The sequence below is a fragment of the Phoxinus phoxinus genome, assembly GCF_949152265.1.
Source record: "Phoxinus phoxinus genome assembly, chromosome: 4".
Lineage (NCBI taxonomy): Eukaryota > Metazoa > Chordata > Actinopteri > Cypriniformes > Leuciscidae > Phoxinus > Phoxinus phoxinus.
In genome coordinates, this window is record NC_136879.1 from 44,366,328 (window position 1) to 44,386,611 (window position 20,284).

At 38.0% G+C, this 20,284-nt stretch overlaps 2 protein-coding genes across 9 annotated transcripts in view; both read left to right on the plus strand.

The window, feature by feature from the left end:
- Positions 1–12,242, plus strand: part of pde2a (phosphodiesterase 2A) — a 143,704-nt gene extending 131,462 nt beyond the window's left edge. For all 6 annotated transcript variants that reach the window (XM_079611126.1, XM_079611128.1, XM_079611130.1 and 3 more), the window contains 6 exons: positions 387–461; positions 875–974; positions 2,378–2,490; positions 4,292–4,330; positions 5,523–5,629; positions 8,643–12,242. In XM_079611126.1, coding sequence (XP_079467252.1) covers positions 387–461; positions 875–974; positions 2,378–2,490; positions 4,292–4,330; positions 5,523–5,629; positions 8,643–8,877 — 669 coding nt within the window. In that variant the 3' untranslated portion in view covers positions 8,878–12,242. The remainder of the gene's footprint in view (positions 1–386; positions 462–874; positions 975–2,377; positions 2,491–4,291; positions 4,331–5,522; positions 5,630–8,642) is intronic.
- Positions 12,243–14,871: 2,629 nt separating this feature from the next.
- LOC306997716 (NLR family CARD domain-containing protein 3-like) overlaps positions 14,872–20,284 on the plus strand; it is a 73,956-nt gene continuing 68,543 nt past the window's right edge. For 2 of the 3 annotated variants that reach the window (XM_079611118.1, XM_079611119.1), the window contains exons 1-6: positions 14,872–15,062; positions 15,488–15,584; positions 15,862–15,975; positions 16,714–16,839; positions 17,100–17,195; positions 17,362–19,092. In XM_079611118.1, the coding sequence (XP_079467244.1) occupies positions 15,535–15,584; positions 15,862–15,975; positions 16,714–16,839; positions 17,100–17,195; positions 17,362–19,092 (2,117 nt within the window). In that variant the 5' untranslated portion in view covers positions 14,872–15,062; positions 15,488–15,534. The remainder of the gene's footprint in view (positions 15,063–15,487; positions 15,585–15,861; positions 15,976–16,713; positions 16,840–17,099; positions 17,196–17,361; positions 19,093–20,284) is intronic. The other variant, XM_079611120.1, reaches the window with a different exon arrangement.

Sequence of the window (20,284 nt, forward strand, 5' to 3'; positions counted from 1 at the left end):
ATACTAAAGTAAACTATACATAAAGTATACTAAAGGGGGAGAGTAAACTATCAGGAGATTTTAATTCTGAAGTGAACTAATCCTTGAAAGCCACACAGAAGCTGTAGCTTGTGTGTGTGTGTGTGTGTGTGTGTGTGTGTGTGTGTGTGTGTGTGTGTGTGTGTGTGTGTGTGTGTGTGTGTGTGAGTTTGTGTGCGCGCGTGTGTGTGCGCGTGTGTGTGTGCGCGTGTGTGTGCGCGTGTGTGTGTGTGTGTCTGACAGATCACAGAACAGTTTGGATCTGTTTTATCACACTCGTGATTCTCTGCTGCCCTCTGCTGCTCAACTGACTCAAACACACTCAGTGATTCAGTGTGTGTGTGTGTGTGTGTGTGTGTGTGTTTCAGAGACATCACTTTGCTCAGGCCATCGCGATCCTCAACACACACGGCTGCAACATCTTTGAGAAGTTCTCTAGAAAGGTGAACCTTCTGCATCTTGTTTTGGTTTTTCTGGTTAAGAAATTAAAAATAGTTAATTTTGTGGTCCGTTCTCATCACAGCTGCAGGTTTTATTCTACTATGGAAAATAAATGCATTGAACAAAAACAACAAGCGTACATTGACTGCAACATAATCAGTTATTAATATTTCATTGGTTCTCTTGTTTTGCATGTGTTCATCATTTCTTTGTATGAGAGCCTGGACAAAAATGATGTTCACTGCGTTATCACAAATACAACAACTACGCAATATACTTTCAAAATCTTTTACAGATTGCGTCATTATCATGCAGTATTTCACTTTAGTATGTAATTCAATAAAATTCCTAAATTTGTAAGTTTTCTCATAGTTAATTTTTACTGCCCCATGATGCTTTGCTCTCGGTGTTCCAGGATTATCAGCGGATGCTGGATCTGATCAGAGATATAATCCTGGCCACAGATCTGGCTCATCACCTGAGGATCTTCAAGGACCTGCAGAAGATGGCCGACGGTGAGATGTGTGTGTGTGTGTGTGTGTGTGTTCCATTTAACTGATGGAATATCAATTAAAGGTGCAGTGTGTAATATTTAGGAGGATCTGTTGACAGAAATGCAACATCATATACATAACTATGTTTTCAGTTGTGTATAAGGACCATACACTATGAACCGTTATGTTTTTATTACTTTAGAATGAGGCATTTCTCTCTACACACACCGCGGGTCCCCTTACATCGACATGTTTCTACGGTTTCGCGTTTCGTCACTATGTTGTTCTTCGTGCAACGATGCGCTAAAGCCAGCGGATAACACTGACACAATGATGAACAAGTACATTTGGTAATTTGCATATGGTTTTACTGAATAATTAAGAAAAACCTAATTTCTTAATTTATCTTTGTAAATAAACCTCATTGCTTTACTACTCTCTGCTGTCTCAGACGACGACATCACTTCCTGTTGGCCACCGTAACTTATGTTGGTCCGTGACCTCACCACTAGATGCCGCTAAAACTTACACACTGCACCTTTAATTGATATGACACATTCCATCTGTATTGTCAAAGCATTTACAGTAAGAGTATCAAATACGTTAATTAATAATAAAAAAAAAATTTACAAGTCATTTAATGTTATAAAAAAAAATAAAGTTGAAAATATATAATTTATGAATAAATAAATAAAATAAAATATATTTATTTTTAAAAAGAATAATACAAGTTAAAGTTAATGTTGTAAAATAAAACAATAATGCAAATAAACAAGTACATTTCATATTAAATTAAATTAATAATTGAATACATTCCAAAAATAAAAGTTGAAAAAACTTTTAAGTAATAAAATAATTACTTAAAATAAAAAAATAAAGTTTATATTAAGTAATAAAAGTTAAAGTTCATGTTATAAAATAAAACAATAATGTAAATAAACTATAGCAATAGCAACTTTATATAGCACAATTAAAACAACACAAGTTAACCAATGTGCTTTACAGTGTCACTCAGAACAAACTAAAAAAAGAGAAAAGAGCATTACATAGACGACACATATAAGAAAATGGCCACCGATTAAAAGCTATTGAAAACAGATTTGTTTATCTATTCCAAAAGTTTAGGCGCTGCTACAGCAAAAGCGCGATCTCCTTTTTGACGTCGATGTGTTCTGGGTATTTTGAGTATCTTCTGAGTCGCTGATCTCAAACTTTGTCATGTATGATATTGAGTTTAGAGATCTGAGAAGAGTCCATGCAATGATTTGTACACCAATAACAGAAGTTTAAAATCAATCGTATTGTGGACCGGAAGCTAGTGCAAGGAGACAAAGTTATATAATATTAGTACTGCAAAATAAGCTGTGTGTGTGTGTGTGTGTGTGTGTGTGTGTGTGTGTGTGTGTGTGTGTGTGTGTGTATAGTTGGTTATAACAAGAGGAATCAAGCGCATCGCAGTCTGTTGCTGTGTCTGCTGATGACCTCCTGTGACCTCTCAGACCAGACCAAGGGCTGGAAGACCACCAGGAAGATTGCGGTAACACACACACACACACACACTCTAACTCACTCACTCACTCACTCACTCACTCACTCACTCACTCACTCACTCACTCACTCACTCACTCACTCACTCACTCACTCACTCACTCACTCACTCTCTCTCTCACTCACACACTCACTCACTGACACACACACTCACTCACTCACACACTCACTCACTCACTCACTCACTGACACACTCACTCACTCACTCACTCACTCACTCACTGACACACTCACTGACACACTCACTGACACACTCACTGACTCACTCACTCACTCACTCACACACTCACTGACACACTCACTGACACACTCACTCACTCACTCACTCACTCACTCACTCACTCACAGACTCACTCACTCACTCACTGACACACTCACTCACTGACACACTGACTCACTCACTCACTCACTCACTCACTCACTCACTCACTGACACACTCACTCACTCACTCACTCACTCACTCACTGACACACTCACTCACTCACTCACTCACTCACTCACTGACACACTCACTCACTCACTCACTCACTCACAGACTCACTCACTCACTCACTGACACACTCACTCACTCACTCACTCACTCACAGACTCACTCACTCACTCACTGACACACTCACTCACTCACTCACTCACACACTCACTGACTCACTCACTCACTCACTGACTCACTCACTCACTCACTCACTCACTCACTCACTGACACACTCACTCACTCACTCACTCACACACTCACTGACTCACTCACTCACTCACTGACTCACTCACTCACTCACTCACTCACTCACTCACTGACTCACTCACTCACTCACTCACTCACTGACTCACTCACTCACTCACACACTCACTCACACACTCACTGACTCACTCACTCACTGACTCACTCACTCACTCACTGACTCACTCACTCACTGACTCACTCACTCACTCACTCACTCACTCACTCACTCACTGACTCACTCACTCACTGACTCACTCACTCACTGACTCACTCACTCACTGACTCACTCACTCACTGACTCACTCACTCACTCACTGACTCACTCACTCACTCACTGACTCACTCACTCACTGACTCACTCACTCACTCACTGACTCACTCACTCACTCACTCACTCACTGACTCACTCACTCACTCACTCACACACTCACTCACTCACTCACTCACTCACACACTCACTCACACACTCACTGACTCACTCACTCACTGACTCACTCACTCACTGACTCACTCACTCACTCACTCACTCACTCACTGACTCACTCACTCACTGACTCACACACTCACTGACTCACTCACTCACTGACTCACTCACTCACTCACTGACTCACTCACTCACTCACTCACTCACTCACTGACTCACTCACTCACTCACTCACTCACTCACTGACTCACTCACTCACTCACACACTCACTCACACACTCACTGACTCACTCACTGACTCACACACTCACTCACTCACTCACTCACTCACTCACTCACTCACACACTCACTGACTCACTCACTCACTCACTGACTCACTCACTCACTCACTCACTCACTCACTCACTGACTCACTCATTCACTCACTCACTCACTCACTCACACACTCACTGACTCACTCACTCACTCACACACTCACTGACACACTCACTCACTCACTGACACACTCACTCACTCACTCACTCACTCACTCACTCACTCACTCACTCACACACACACACACACACACACACACACACACACACACACACACACACACACACACACAGCACTCAGTGTTTCTCACTCTTCTGTTGTTGTGTTACAGGAGTTGATCTATAAGGAGTTTTTCTCTCAGGGTGATTTGGTGAGTTAAACTTTAGCTTATGTTTTCCTGATTGAGAATGATCACATGACCAACGATCACATGACCAAATCACTTGTCATTTATTTACAATCACAGCGGTCATGTGACCAACCAAAATAATGTCAGTTGTTACTTCAACATTGAAAAGAAACATTTAAACAACATGTAATGCTACAAAGGTTAACAAAATACTTACAAATCACTGTTGAAATTTCAATAAGATGTTGAAAAGATGTTTAAACAGAGTTGCAATATCAACTTGATTCACTGAATAAATTTTAAAATGCTGTCCAGGTTTCATTAATCACTTATAGATTTGAAAGCGAAATCTCAAAAAAAATATTATTCGTTTTACATCATAGCATTTTTTTTAATTACTTTAGACTTAATTTCCAGGTTTAACTCTGTAAAGCTTGACATATGAAAATGTATTTAAACGAAATTTATTTATAGATAAAATATAAAAAGAAATCTAAAAAAGTTAGCGTATGTGATTTTATGTTTAAATATGATCCATCAGGTTTTTATGAATGAGAATATGGAGGAAAATGTAATTCAGAGACTCAAACTGAGCAAAAATATGAAATTTTCTGCAGATACTGATATTAATATGAAATTCTGATGCTTTTAATGTAAATCAAAGAGATATTTATATCCGTACAGCAGATACTGACATAGATGCATAAACATATCAATATCTGCCAATAATATGTCTTAGTAAGATGATATTTAAATGCTCAGTTTTATTATCAAAGCTCTGTAGTGTAGAACATAAAATGCAATGCAATACAATGATGATTGACAGATGAATGAATAAACCTTCCTCAAAAGCCTGATGACCATATTTAAGATTTTTCTAATAAATGATAATGGTAAATCAAGTGAATCTCTTCAGTCCAGTTCAAATATTAATAACAATATCAGTTATTCTTAAATTTTCATGATAAAATCAGTGCAGATTTATATAAAGACACGTGAATCTCAAGATGAAGGAGGACGTTTGTACAGTTATATAAAAAAAATGTACTTGATAAAAACACAGAAGGAGGAGATTGTGTACGACAGGTTTATCAGATCATGTTGATCATTTAGAGGCGTATCAAACATTGATTTATAGGGTTAAATGATGCAAGAGCACACAGATTGAAAGCAGTTGTGTGTTTTCTAGGGTTAAATGATTGTGTGTTTGTAGGAGAAGGCGATGGGGAACAGACCCAGTGAGATGATGGACCGAGAGAAAGCCTACATCCCAGAACTCCAGATCAGCTTCATGGAGCACATCGCCATGCCTATATACAAGTCAGTGTCGATGCTTATTCACTTCACCGTTACCTGCCACTGTTTACATCCTTCTATAACTAATTATATTTTGTCTTATAAAATTACCTAGCATATATATTGAAAATAGCAGAGGGCCTAATACAGAGCCTTGCTGCACTCCATAATTTACTGACATTATCTTATATTTTTCCCCGTTTAAAAGGACAAAATGGAAACGGTCTGATAGGTACGATCTAAACCACCGTAATGCCTGTCCCTGAGCACCAGTGTAATGTCAATCTCACACATGTCAATCTAAGAGTATTTTATGGTCTGTAGTGTCGAACGCATCACTAAGATCAAGTAAAACTAGTTTTGAGAAACAGCCTTGGTTAGTCACTTGTAATTTTAACAAGCCCATTTTCTCTGCTATGTTGGGGCCTGAATCCAGACTGAAATTTTTCATATCTCATATATATCACATATATATGAAAAATTTCAGTCTGGGTATTTTACTTTTTTTTTTACTTTAAAGCCTTTTAACGGCTCAAATTTGGAACACAACTTGTTTAGATATATGGCTTTGATTTTCTAGCAATTTTAGAGGCAAATAATTTTGTATAAAATAAAAAATGGTCCTAAGCGCAATAATCTGCTAAGTGTCTTCTCTGGTGCTCTTCGAGCGCTGTATTTATAATCCATTTGTTCACTTTTTGAGCATAGACCTGAACATATAATTTCCAACTTAATCTGTGGTAAATCTTGAATTCTGTAGAGCTGAAGTTTGATCTCTTTTCAAAGACGGCACTTGGCAGATTATTGCTGAAGTGAAAAAAGTTTTAAAAAGTAACAGAATTTAACGTGTATTGTTATGAAAAATGCATAAAAATACTATTTTCAATTTTTATATGACATATATTTTCAAAATCACATTTTACTCTAAAACTGCAAGAAAATCAAAGCCATAAACAGTGTTGGGGGTAACGAGTTACAAAATAACGGATTACAGTAACGATATTACTTTTTTGGGTAACGAAGTAAAGTAACGCATTACACTAAAAATATCAGTAACTATACTACTTTACTAGACTATAGGAACGCGCTTTCCTGCGTTACCCAAGCCGTGTTTTCATGTGTGTAAAGCTCTGATCTGTCGAAGTGGTGCGTGCATGCCTGTGTGTGTGTGCTTGCCTGGGCACCGTTGCCATAGAGATCGATTTGAGTGACGTAGCTGCTGGTGCGAAGGACAGAGAGGAATGGAGATGGAGACGGAGACGCGAGTTTCGGCCAGTGGCGATATTCACATTACTTTCAGTTTGTTGCTCGAAAGGACAAAAATATTTGCCAGAAATTCACTCTATGCCCTGGCAGGCAAGTACTGGACATCGGGACTACCGGGAGATTCACGGCTTTTTGGGCCGATCCGATGCATCTAAAACTTTTTTGTTCGTTTGTCTTAACGGCTCATAAAACTCGTACATCGGCGGCCCATTCGTTTTGTTTTGCTTAATTGGCGGCGCTGGGTAAGTGCCGGTGTAATGCATTGGTTAAAAAAAGTCAGCATTAGTTTTTTTTCTGACAGACCGGCCCATGAAACACGTAGATTGGCCCATTGGTTATTTTCTTGATTGACACTGGACTGGCCCAATCACATCTTTAAACGCCTCCCCCTTTGGGCTTTGAGCGAGCGTGCAGTGTCAGTGTATCTGTCAAAATCTCTTATATACGGTCTATGGTCAAAATACAGATGGAGAAGAAAGTTTCAGTTTTGCAGTTTCCGTCAAAATAAAATACAATATTTATCTCTGTCCAGCCCTGATCATGTGTCTACCACCACGGACATAATCCTGTTGTTTGTAGATTTTACAGTGAGGCATATTTCTTTGTGCAGACAGGGATAGTTATTTTATATGGTTTTACATGCCATTTTTATCGGCTACATTTATAAACACTATGCGGACATGCAGGCTAAATGATGATAGGGCTATGATGTTTGTCCATGTATCTAAGAAACGGGAAAGTAAAGTAATAAGTAGTGAAGTTACTTTTCAAATGCAGTAACTAGTAAAGTAATCTCATTACAATTTACAGAAGTAACTAGTAACTAGTAACTAGTTACTTTTTTTGAGTAACTACCCCAACACTGGCCATAAATCTAAACATGTTGTGTTCCAAATTTGAGCTTGATATCTCAAAAAATTTGCTTTCAGCAAGATGTTGTTCGGCTGCAGTACCAAACGCTTCCACTAGATGAAATTCGTCTCATTCATTTATCATTTTTGACCGTGAGGACACTTGTTTTTTTGTGACACAGCATGTGCCAAAACCTTTACCAAGTTTCGTACAAAAAAAAAAAAAAAAAAAAAAAGAGTACTAGAGGGTTAAAGAGAGTATTCTAAAGTGTTCATGAAGTGTTTATATTCTAAAGCATCAGAAGTTCAATTCTTCTGGCAGCCAGTAAAAAAGTAATGACAAGGAAATGGCTAAAACCAGAGCCACCTACAGGTCATAAATGGATTGACATATTACACAATATATAAATGATGGAAAAGCTTTCCTTTTCCTTAAGAACCCAGATAGAAGATTTCTGATCAATATGGACAAAATGGACTGATTATATAAAACCAATTTGCCCAGACTTTTCTTAAAACATAAATGATATGTAAGGTAATGTTTTTAAGAACTACAAGTAGCTCCTCTCATTCTTGTACATAGTTGCTGTCAAAATCACAACTTTGAATTGTGGGAATGTCAATTTACGTTTTTTTCACTGTAAATTATGCAATGTCGTGTTCTTTTTCACTTCCAAAAACTGGTATTTTCATTTAAACAGTATTTTACTGTAAAATTACATTAGATGTGTACGGTTAGATCTGTCGCAGTTATTCACCGTATATAGTACGGAAACTCTCTGTTGACCAATTAACAGTTTTTCACTGTAGAATTTTTACCGTTAGAATCACGATAATTTTTTACAGTGTATGTATTTTTCCTCTGAAATGAAAAAAAAAGAAGTACATGAGAAGCTAACATCTCGGATGATTTGTCCCAGGCTCCTGCAGGAACTGTTCCCGCGCTCGGCCGAGCTTTACGAGCGTGTGGCCGCCAACCGTGAGCAGTGGGCCAAAGTCTCCAACAAGTTCACCATCCGCGGGCTGCCGAGCAACAACTCGCTGGACTTTCTGGACGAGGAGTTCGAGCTTCTGCAGTCGCAGGGCGCCTTCGGGGACGAATCGCATCGCATGAACGGATGCCTGGACGACGACTGCGACAAACACCACCAGTGACATCACAGGTCAAAGGTCATCCACGGAGTCACGTCTCGCTGACAGTTACGAGGAAAGGTTCGTCGTCACGTGACGGATGACGCTGCGCGGTCAGCGGAGCTTCGAACGTTTGGACAGAAAAACAGTGCGAATTTGCCTAAAAAAATTAAGTTCTCAGTGGCCCCAAACTTATTTTGATTGATTGAATACTTAAATGCTCAAAACCGTGTCCAAACCGAAGTAAAACGTTGCGTCAGCTGGGAGTTCTGAAGAGAACAGTTACAGTGTTTCAATGTTGAATACTTAGATGCTCAAAACCGTGTCTGAACCGAAGCGAAACGTTGTGTCAGCTGAGAGTGAGAGTGCTAAAGAGAACAGTTACAGTGTTACAATGTTACATTTTTAGAACTTATTGTTTCAAAGCAGCTTCACAGTAACAAACAGGAAATAACAGAATCACTAATGCAAACTTCATCAAATACGAGACAAATTAGCTCTAAAAAGACAGAAAAGTCAGCCAGTTTTCCCACTGTTTACACGTACCAGGAGAAGCTGAAGGAAAACTAAGCCACACGGAAATTAATCTTTTGCTTTAAACTGATTTCGTCTCTCAGGCGTCAGATTTCTCCATTCCTGAAATCCCAAATCCTCTGAAATGTGAGGCGAACGGAGAGCGACGGGACTGAAACACACGGATCTGCTGGGATCGGCCTTCTGAAACTCTCTGTACATACACTCGTGTGTTTTAAAGGGCTACGCGGCCCTCACACTTTTCTTTCTCAGGATGGCAGAATGTGTGCGTCTAATGGATCTTGCCTTACAAATGTTTGCGTTGCCTTCCTGAGGGACTGTAAACCAGATGTATGTATAAAAACATTCAGCCTGTCTGTGTACAGTTCTGAAGCTACATGGATATATGGGAATATCTGTCCGCGGTGTGTAAATGTGTGTTTGCACAGGTGTGACTGTACGTGCATTTGCCAAAATCTGCAAAGGAACGGAAAATGAAGAGGGTGATGATGTCTGTTTTATGAAAAATGTGAGTTTGCTTGTGCTACCTTCTCTCTCACGGGTTGCCGATATTAACCTGCAACGGGGTGTGAATTTCACAAAAACTCCTCCATATTTCACCCTAAAATCAAAAGAATAAAATACATGATATTTTGCATTAGAGAAATCCCAGACAGCAACATAGTGTCGGCCCACTTGTGGATTCCACACATACACACCGGATCTGGGCCGACACCAGGTTTCTGTCTGGGATAAAGCCTGTTTTTAGGACCAATTATCCTGTCCTGACATCAATTTTGTCATTTTTTATTATTATTATTATAGAATTAGTAACAATAATAAACCCTTGTGTGTGTATCAGAATTGCGTGATATAAACTTACAATTGCCTGTTATAAAGTCAGAATTGCAGGTTATAAAGTCAGAATTGTGAGTTATAAAGTCAGAATTGCAGGTTATAAAGTCAGAATTGCAGGTTATAAAGTCAGAATTGTGAGTTATAAAGTCAGAATTGCAGGTTTTAAAGTCAGAATTGCAGGTTATAAAGTCAGAATTGCAGATTATAAAGTCAGAATTGCAGATTATAAAGTCAGAATTGCAGGTTATAAAGTCAGAATTGCAGGTTATAAAGTCAGAATTGCAGGTTATAAAGTGGCAATTGCGTGTTATAAAAATAAACTTGAAATCGATTTTTTTTCTCTCTGAATTTCATATTTATATCTTGCAATTCTGACTTCATAACACAATTCTGACTTTATAACACGCATTTGTGCATTTATCACGCAATTTTGAGATAAAAAGTCAGAATTGTCAGATAAAAAGTCGCAATGACCTTTTTTATTTTTCATTCTGTGGCGGAAACTTTCCTAATATGGGTCTAAATGTTTCATTGTCATAAAATTAATGTCATAGTGCAAAAATGTTAATGGCCCTAAAAACATCTTCATGCAAAACTTCAACTTTTGTGTTGATTTTCGATGAAATGCGTCCGTTGTGGGGAGATTGCACTGATGTTTGACTGTAAAATGAGTCTGACGTTTGAGAAATGCAGTTCTCTTTAACCCGAAACACGAGAGAGCCAGAGATCCTTCACCTTCTGCTTCAACATTAAACTAGTCTAAAGGGAAAAACTGGACATTTGTGTTTTACATATTTATGATAAACTGTCAGTCTGCTATTAAAATTACAGGTGAACGTTCAATGTAAGGAAATGTTATGGATTTCTGGCTTTTGAAAATTTCATTTTTTTAACGATTTCTGCTGTATTTCAAAGGGGGAAAAACATGCTGGCAGTCAACTTTAAATAATTTAAATGTTTTCTTATAGAGTTTCTTATTTCTCCATTGTATTTTAAGTTGATCATTATTATTACAGATATGATGCTATTGTTTTCTTGTGCAATAAGTGGTTTTTGCGTCGCCTCGTGTACATAACATCCGTTTCTACAGGATTACTTTTTACACACACTTTGATTCTATTTTCTGGTATTTGTACACGTTTGTACTGTAGGTGACGGTAAATAACATTGTTTTTCTTTTGTTTGGAATAAAAACCTTCTCTCGTGTCATTCATACACGGCTCTTCTGATGGTTTTGATTAATGAACTCGGGTTCCCTTCATCAGATTAATATTTGAAAAATAGAATTAGTTCTTATTTTCTGATGGAAGACATATTTCTTATGCTTTGCAATAACGTTAAGTTTGTTTGTGAATATGAACTGCAAATGACCAATACATCTTATCAAGCGCCCCCTTTCTTTATAGACATGAAAATGCACATTCCAAACTTTATTTCACTTCTACAAAAATCTGCCAAATGTCTTCTTTAAAACAAGACCAATCTTACATCTATATTCCAAAGTATTCTTGAAATATAGATGTAAGATTGGTCTTGTTTTAAAGAAGACATTTGGCAGATTTTTGTAGAAGTGAAATAAATTAAGAAAGTTAAACAGAAAAGTTATAGAAGTTTGAGTTTATAAGAAATGTACAACGTTCAACATTTTTTTAACTCCAATTCCATATGTTGTTTGAGAGATCTGATTCTGAACCATTTTTTTTTTACAATTTTCATACAATTTATGAAGTAGACATCCTATTCAGAAGTAGTGTTGGAAGTTTGGCAGATTTTGAAATGTATTCATCCTCTAAGAAACACAGAAGATCACGTATGTGCATTATAGCTCGCGGACACATCACTAATGCTGAATCTATTATTGTTTTCTTTATATTCAAAACATTTTCACGTTTTTTTTCTAAAATAATTGAATGGATGCTATCTTTTGAACTCTTGGCATGAAAACAAACTGAGGTTTCTACCATTCTTTCATGATTTTTCATATTCATCACTATTTCAAAATAAAGGTCTAAACACGCCTGAGGAGTATGAACATATTCTTGTTGCAAATTGATTAATTACGGCTTCTCTGTAATGTATTTTGAAAATCAGTCAAATATGAAAACTACAGATTGTAATCTTTCAAATGATATATAGTTGGTCAAGATTGGTTTAGGTTTAGTATATGATATTACTGTTTTAAAGGTAGGGTAGGTAGGATTTATATAAAAACTTTTTACCAAATTTGATTAAACTTTCTATATATATCAATGCATAATTAAAATGTAAGTACTCTGATAAAAAGAGTATAAAAATCGAGTGACTCTAGACCGTTTAATCTTCATTAAACACAGCTCATTATTTCCATTCGGGACGAATCACAGGATTGGCTTGCGCGACTGTCACTCTCCGTCGCCATGACTACCGCCGTTATTACTGGCTCTGCCCACGTGCGCGCAGTCGCGCACCCGTTTTTAGGTGGGAGTGAATGGAATTAATGAGCTGTGTTTAATGAAGATTAAACGGTCTAGAGTCACTCGATTTTTATACTCTTTTTATCAGAGTACTTACATTTTAATTATGCATTGGTATATAAAGACAGTTTAAACAAATTTGAATAAAAGTTTTTTTTAGACAATTCTGACCTACCCTACCTTTAACTCTATAATCGCTAATATAAGGGGTATTTTTTTTATTTTTATGCTTTATTTGAACATTCATTTTTACAGTGTGAAACAACCAAATAATAACAAAACCGTTATTAAGAATAACAAAAATACAGTGATGTATACAGTGATGTAAACAAGAATGGGGGAAAAAAAAGAAAAAAGAAAAAGAAGAAAAAAAAGGAGGGCATTACTTAAATGAATAAGTCTAAACATTTAATAAAGTAAAAAGTTTGTAGGTCTTGCAAATTTGACATGTTCTTAGTGCTTTTGGGTTAAAAGAGGATGAAATTGTAATCAAGTAATGTTTTATCTCATGTAAGAACACCAAAAAAATTGGTTAATACGTACGGGATGTAGTGTGTGATGACGTAACCAGTACGGAGGATTGGATTGCGTGACCAATAACAATAATCAGACACACCTGGATTAATCATTTCGTCCAATAATGGCAGACAGGAAACAAAGGAGATGCCTGAAGTTCAGGAAGTAGCGCAGCTGTGCATAAAGCCCATCGTATTGGGCGGCGACAGCCGTGACATCACTGCTAGTGCGACAGGAGGTTTTAAAGGGCGCCTTCAGGTTCAGGTTTATTTATAGGATATATATAGGATTTATAGGTGTATTTTACCGACCCATAACATAGATCTAATGTCTTATCCCGCCTGGTTGGACATATTGTTGTCAGTTTATGAGTTAAAATCCCCCAATATGAAGTTTGCTACATCATTGACTGCAGTTTTTGCACTAATGGAAGACAGTGTAGAGGCAGAGGAGGCATTTGCCTTCGGGTGAATGGACACTGTTGTTATAAAAAGTTGTAGAAACTCGCGTGTAAACTATAAAAATGTGAATTTGTGTAACGGTGATGTCATGTGTGTTACATGTTAAGTCAACAGTGTTTCTTTACAAAGTGACATCGCCACCTACTGGCCTGGAAGAAGAATGCAGCGTTGTATTAGTTTTCCCTGATCCGTGTGTAAATGAACCCTTAGTTAACTATAATAACCATTACTCAAGTATAGCCTACTTGCTGAAATACTGTGAATATGATTTAATGAATACAGTTCATTTATATTTTCTGTTTACTTTTTACTCAAGTTCTCATATGGTGGTGTTGCTCTCACCAAAAGCCACGCTTATGAAAGGTTTCATCTTTTCAATATCAGAATTATGATCTGTGATGATCTGTGTGGATATAAACTCACTGCATCTGTCCTGTTCACACACATTCCCTTATCCAGTCATAATATTGTGTGCTTTATTCAATTATTTGCTTTGCAGAATTATTTTAGCAACTTTGTAATATCTCAGAAATTCGATAAAACTCACAACATCATCTGTGACAACAGAGCTAAACGTGACTAGAAGAGTGTGATGTGAGATTACCGAAGAGATCGCTTTAAAACATCAGGATTTATTCATTATTTAATGTGTCGCATTAATTTCTGTCCTTTCCTCTCGATGAGTTTTGACCATTTCAGTAATTAAATTAAAAGTGGTCCAAAGTACAAAGTTATCAGTGCATAGAAAAAAAAAAAAAAATTACAATGTTTTTACAGTATGGTTTTAATTTATCTGATTATTTCAGGTTTATGTCACATTGCATTGTTCCACATTTGTGGATCGCTTTGAAAAAATCTGCTAAATGACTAAATGTAATTATAAACATGATTGGATGATGACAAACTTATTTCATATTATACAGATGTGCTCAAACAAAGTCCTCTTTATGATTTATTATCAGGAACTCTAGAAAACTAATGAAAGAAAGAATAAATTAACAAAATAAAGAGAGAAAAATAACATTTTATCAACCAAAGAATATAAAAAATAACAAAAAAACTATAAATTAACACAGATAAAATCAAACTAAAAAAGATGCGAGTGCTTTACGCAAAAAAAAACATAATTTACCACTTTATTTACAGAACATTAATGTCTAAAGCAACAACTGCTCTCACACGCATGCGCCGTGGTGCTCTCGTGAACGCGCGTCTCTGTTTACGCCTCGTCACAAATGGAAAGTGAAAGTAAGTTCTGCTCTCGCCGTTTTGAGCAGAAAAAAATACAAATACGACACGGAAAAGCAGCATCAACAATTGTATCAAAGTTTAAGAAGGAATTTGCGTGTAGTTTTGTGATGTTAAACCTGGAGGATTTGAGATCCTGTATCTTGTAAAAGTGATCAAGGTGAGTGTTCATGTGTGACTTCCTCATATTAATATGAATCTCTGGAGGACATTTTACGTGATTGTTTGATGAAATCTTTAATAGAGGGTTTCTTTCGCTTCAAGGTTTCTTTTGTTTATGACGATGTTTGTGATTCTTCAGGAGTTTAACAGCATATGTAAACATCCGATTAAAAACAACAACGTTTGTGTGTGAGGTGTGATTTGGATACACCTCACACACAAACGTTGTTGTTTTTAATCGGATCGGTGTGTGTCGATAGTGTCGGGGTTTGTTTTCCTTTTTCACCCGAACATTTTCAATCTACCTTTCGCGGTGATCGTTTTTTTCATAATTTCTAAATCAAACGGCCGACTTGTTTGTTGCTGTGTAATGAGCTTGAGTTAACTTAGTTTAATTTAGTGTGTGAATGTTTGTTCACTCAGAGTCAGTGGAGGAGATCAAACTCATCAGATTCTCCTGCAGCTTCATCATGGCTGATTCACAAGCATCCAGAGATGGAGATCTTCCTCCAGGACACAGGTACTTTCTACACACACTGTTAAATATTGTGTTACATCTCAGAAAAACAGTTACCCACCCCACAGACACACAGATCAAAGACAGTTTACAGACAAATATATATATTTTGCCCATTTTTGCTTGTTTTTGTTTTTAAACTAACATGAAATATTAAATAAAAAGTAAAGTTTCTTCCAAGTGCTTTTTGATGAAAAATTAATGTTTATATTAATCTTCCTCTCATAAAGAATGAATACAGTAATGTAAAGTATTAAACTGAATGTGTTCTCTGTTCCAGTTCAGTCCAGCAGAAGAGATCAAGACCAGAGTCCAGCTGTGTGTCTGTGAAGAGTAACCAGTCTATGAATCCGCCACCAATGTTTAAGAATGGAGACACACGGCCTAATCTCAGGTATATAATTTCTATAAAAGTTATACTTATAGTATTGTTGAATTAGAAGCAAAATGTATCAAAGTCAGTCAGTCTTATACTAGCAATGACATCAAGTAAATTTAAGCTGAGATGTTTTCCACCTTTATATAATGGAGTTGGTGTAAAATTGAGCAGATTTTTCTGACCGCTGGTCCAGATTTGTTGAGAGCTTCTCAGTGTCTGGTCAGAACAGTGATGTTTCACAGCAAGAGCACCGTCACTAGAGTACAGTAAGGTGCTTTATCTTTAAAGATCAGCAACACATTGGTCTCTTTAGTCGGTTCAGTCTCCGTCCTCCATTGGGCCTTTGAGAAGAGTCATGTGATCACGGGTGAGAAGAGTCATGAGATCGCGGCTGAGAAGAGTCATGTGATCACGGGTGAGAAGAGTCATGTGATCGCGGCTGATGTTCACCTGAGTTTAATCATTCTATAATTACATAGTTGTTTTCAATTTGTTTGTTTTTAATTCATAATTCCTAATATTATCAGTTTTCTCAGTCGCTTTAGTAAATTTTTTGAATCATGCTTAACATTTGCAAACCAGTGAGTTCATTTCTCAAAATAATTATAATAATAGTTTGACACAGTGCAAAACACACTGAGTTACAGACGCTAAAGCAAAAGTGTAACAACACTTCCTGGTGTTTCCTAAGACAGAAGGTTCCAGTAAAAGTGCACAACATTTATAAGTCTGTATGCTTTTTATTTTACTTAGTTTTGAAACCAGTTCAGTCCAGCAGAAAATCTCAAACCCAGAGTCCAGCTGTGTGTCTATGAAGAGCAACCGCTCTATGAATCCGCCAATAGAGTTTATGAGTGGAGACAAACGGCCTAATCTCAGGTATATCATTTCTATAAAAGTTATGCTTATAGTATTTGATTTTTATGAAATTATTATTAAAATACAGCAGTTTAATGAGTTATGATCCTGCAAGTCGCAGTCTATTAATGATCATCATTGTGCTCTTGTGTAAAGCTCTATGTATTGTATTGTTAATACATTCACACACTGTAAAAGCTGTTGGTCTGTTACTCTGTTAATTACACAATTACATCAATATCAGTGTGTCTGATTCTTTACACTCTTCATTCTGATTTAAGGTCAAATCTTCCATCCAGACCAGTTAAAAACACAACTGTGTTCAAGCCTGAGATTCAACCTCAAGACTTTAATGAAAGCATGTGTCCTGGTTTCAGGTAAAATGCAAAATCACACATCACTCAAACACACGATCAATGATGGAAACATCTCAGAAACCCAATGATGTTCTGTGTCCCATAATACAGCAAACTAATATTTGTATTTATTTATGGCTATTTACTTCTCTGACTTGTGTAATAATGTGGTATTTTAATCTTACAGCCATGACTCTAAACCTGCTGAAGTCCTCAACACATTGAGATCAAATCTGAGACAGAAGTTTGAGTGTGTGTGTGAGGGAATATCAAAGCAGGGAAACCCAACACTCCTGAACGAGATCTACACAGAGCTCTACATCACAGAGAGTGGAAGTGGAGAGATCAATAATGAGCATGAGGTGAGACAGATTGAGACACAGTCCAGGAGAGCAGAAACTGAGGACACACCGATCAAATGCAGTGACATCTTTAGACCTTTACCTGGACAAGACAAACCCATCAGAACTGTGCTGACAAAGGGAGTCGCTGGCATTGGAAAAACAGTCTCTGTGCAGAAGCTCATCCTGGACTGGGCTGAAGGGACAGAGAATCAGGACGTCCAGCTCATATTTCCACTTGCTTTCAGAGAGCTCAACTTGGTGAAGGACAAAACACTCAGTCTTTCAGATCTTCTTCATCGCTTTTTCCCTGAAAGCAGAGAAATGGACATATCCAGTGATGAGTATAAAGTGTTGTTCATCTTTGATGGTCTGGATGAGTGTCGTCTGCGTCTGGATTTCCAGAGCGATGTGAGGTTGTGTGATGTGACTGAATCCGCCTCAGTGGACGAGCTGCTGGTGAACCTCATTGTGGGGAATCTGCTTCCCTCGTCTCTCATCTGGATCACCTCCAGACCAGCAGCAGCGGATCTCGTCCCCGCGGAGTGTGTCCATCGAGTGACAGAGGTACGAGGCTTCAGTGACACACAGAAGCAGGAATACTTCAGGAAGAGAATCAGTGATCAGGATCTGGCCGACAGGATCATCTCACACCTGAAGTCCTCGAGGAGCCTCTTTATTATGTGCCACATCCCCGTGTTCTGCTGGATCTCAGCCACTGTTCTAGAGGAGATGTGCAGTGAAGCAGAGAGAGGAGAGATACCCAAGACTCTCACTCAGATGTACACACACTTCCTTCTCATTCAGACTAACATCAGACATGAGAAGGACTATGAGAAGAAAGTGAAAGATGGAGACATGATTGTCAAACTGGGGGAACTGGCGTATCGGCAGCTTGTGAAAGGCAACCTGATCTTCTATGAGGAAGACCTGAGCGAGTGTGGCATTGATGAGGCAGAAGCATCAGTTTACTCAGGATTGTGCACTCAGATCTTCAGAGAGGAGTTGGGCTTGTGTCAGGGGAAAGTCTTCTGCTTTGTTCATCTGAGCATTCAGGAACATCTAGCAGCTCTATATGTGCATCTCTCCTTTATCAACAATAACATCAATGTGTTTGACCAGATTACCAGACCAACTAATGGAGACACAGCGTCACTATCTGATCTCCACCAGAGAGCTGTGGATGAGGCTTTACACAGTAGAAATGGGCATCTGGACCTTTTCCTCCGTTTCCTTCTGGGTCTGTCAGTGAAGTCTAGTCAGAGTCTCTTACAAGAACTAAAGACACAGACAGCAAACCGCTCTCACAACAATAAGAAAACAGTCGACTATATTAAAGAGAAGATCAGTGAGAATCCCTCTCCAGATAAATACATCAATCTGTTTCACTGTCTGAATGAACTGGGTGATCTTTCTCTAGTGAACGAAGCTAAACCTCATATGAGCCGCATGGGAGGATTACGTGCTGTGAAACTCTCCTCGTCTCAGTGGTCAGCTTTAGTGTTTGTGTTGTTGTCCTCAGAGGAGACACTGCAGGAGTTTAACCTGAAGAGATTCATTGGAGACAGAAATGATGGGTAAGTGACACTGAGTGCAATCATTACAGTCTAAAACATTATGAACAAAGAGAAACTCAGAGATCAGAGGTGTTTAAATCACGGGCACAGACTGATTTCTGGGATATTGAACATAATTTGCGGGTGTTCCTCAAACCGTGGCTGTGTCCTAGTAAGGCTGCATATCTCGACTGCACATCATCAAGCGCCTCTGAAGGCCGTCTCAGTGTGAAGGATCTGTTGAAGACAGACTTCATCTTGTGTCTTTAATTCAGATCATTTTGAAGATGCATCAAGTGTATCCTTCGTGTTCTTCAATCTCCCACAATCCTTTGCACACACTCCAGTTCATGTAAAAGATCTGATGGAAAACGAGTCGGCACTGAGTTTATCTGAGTTCATTATGAGATGTAAGACACAAATAATGTGTTCGGAGATGAAGGCATACATGTTATCTTGTGTTTCTGTGTAAATTAATCCCTGAACACTAAACTGGCAATAATGTGAGACACTGGGAGACAGACGGCTGTCATTCACTGCATTGCATTGATAAAAAAGCCAGTTAATATAAAGATATTTAATAGAAAGTATTTTTCCAAAAGTAAGTTTTAATAGTAGGCTAATAGCAAGTGGACGTAAACTTGATAAAACAGTGAATGGCCTTGATGCCGTTCCTGGTGGCGTTTATTTCTTCAGTGGCGTAGCGGACGAATGTAATATTACATTACTGTTGTTAGGCTACTTTTATTATTAAATTATTACAATTCATTTGTCCCGCAATATTTTCATAGCGCATGATCGCCACATAACTGGCGTGCTGTGAGGATGAAGATTAGATTATATATGAAGTAGAGCCGGGACTTTAATTTTTTTAACGCATTTTAATCGCACTTATTTTTGCACCGCGGAACGTTTCTCACTGGATGAGTTTTGGCGGACCGATTATACTGGAGCACCAATAGCGTTCATAACCATAGACATGTATAGAAAGGCTAGATAGCTTACCGGCGCTGAGAGCCAATGGGACCCGACGACGTCACACGGCGGCCATCTTAGGACAGGACCGCTCGTCCAGTTATAACATTAAAGTCTATTGTGCATGTAGTGCTGAAATAACTATATTTTGCTCAATTTTCAACCGATTTTCAAACGGCTTGGTGTGTCATAAACGTCAGGGATGCGGCTATTTAACTGCATACTTGTGAAAAATTAT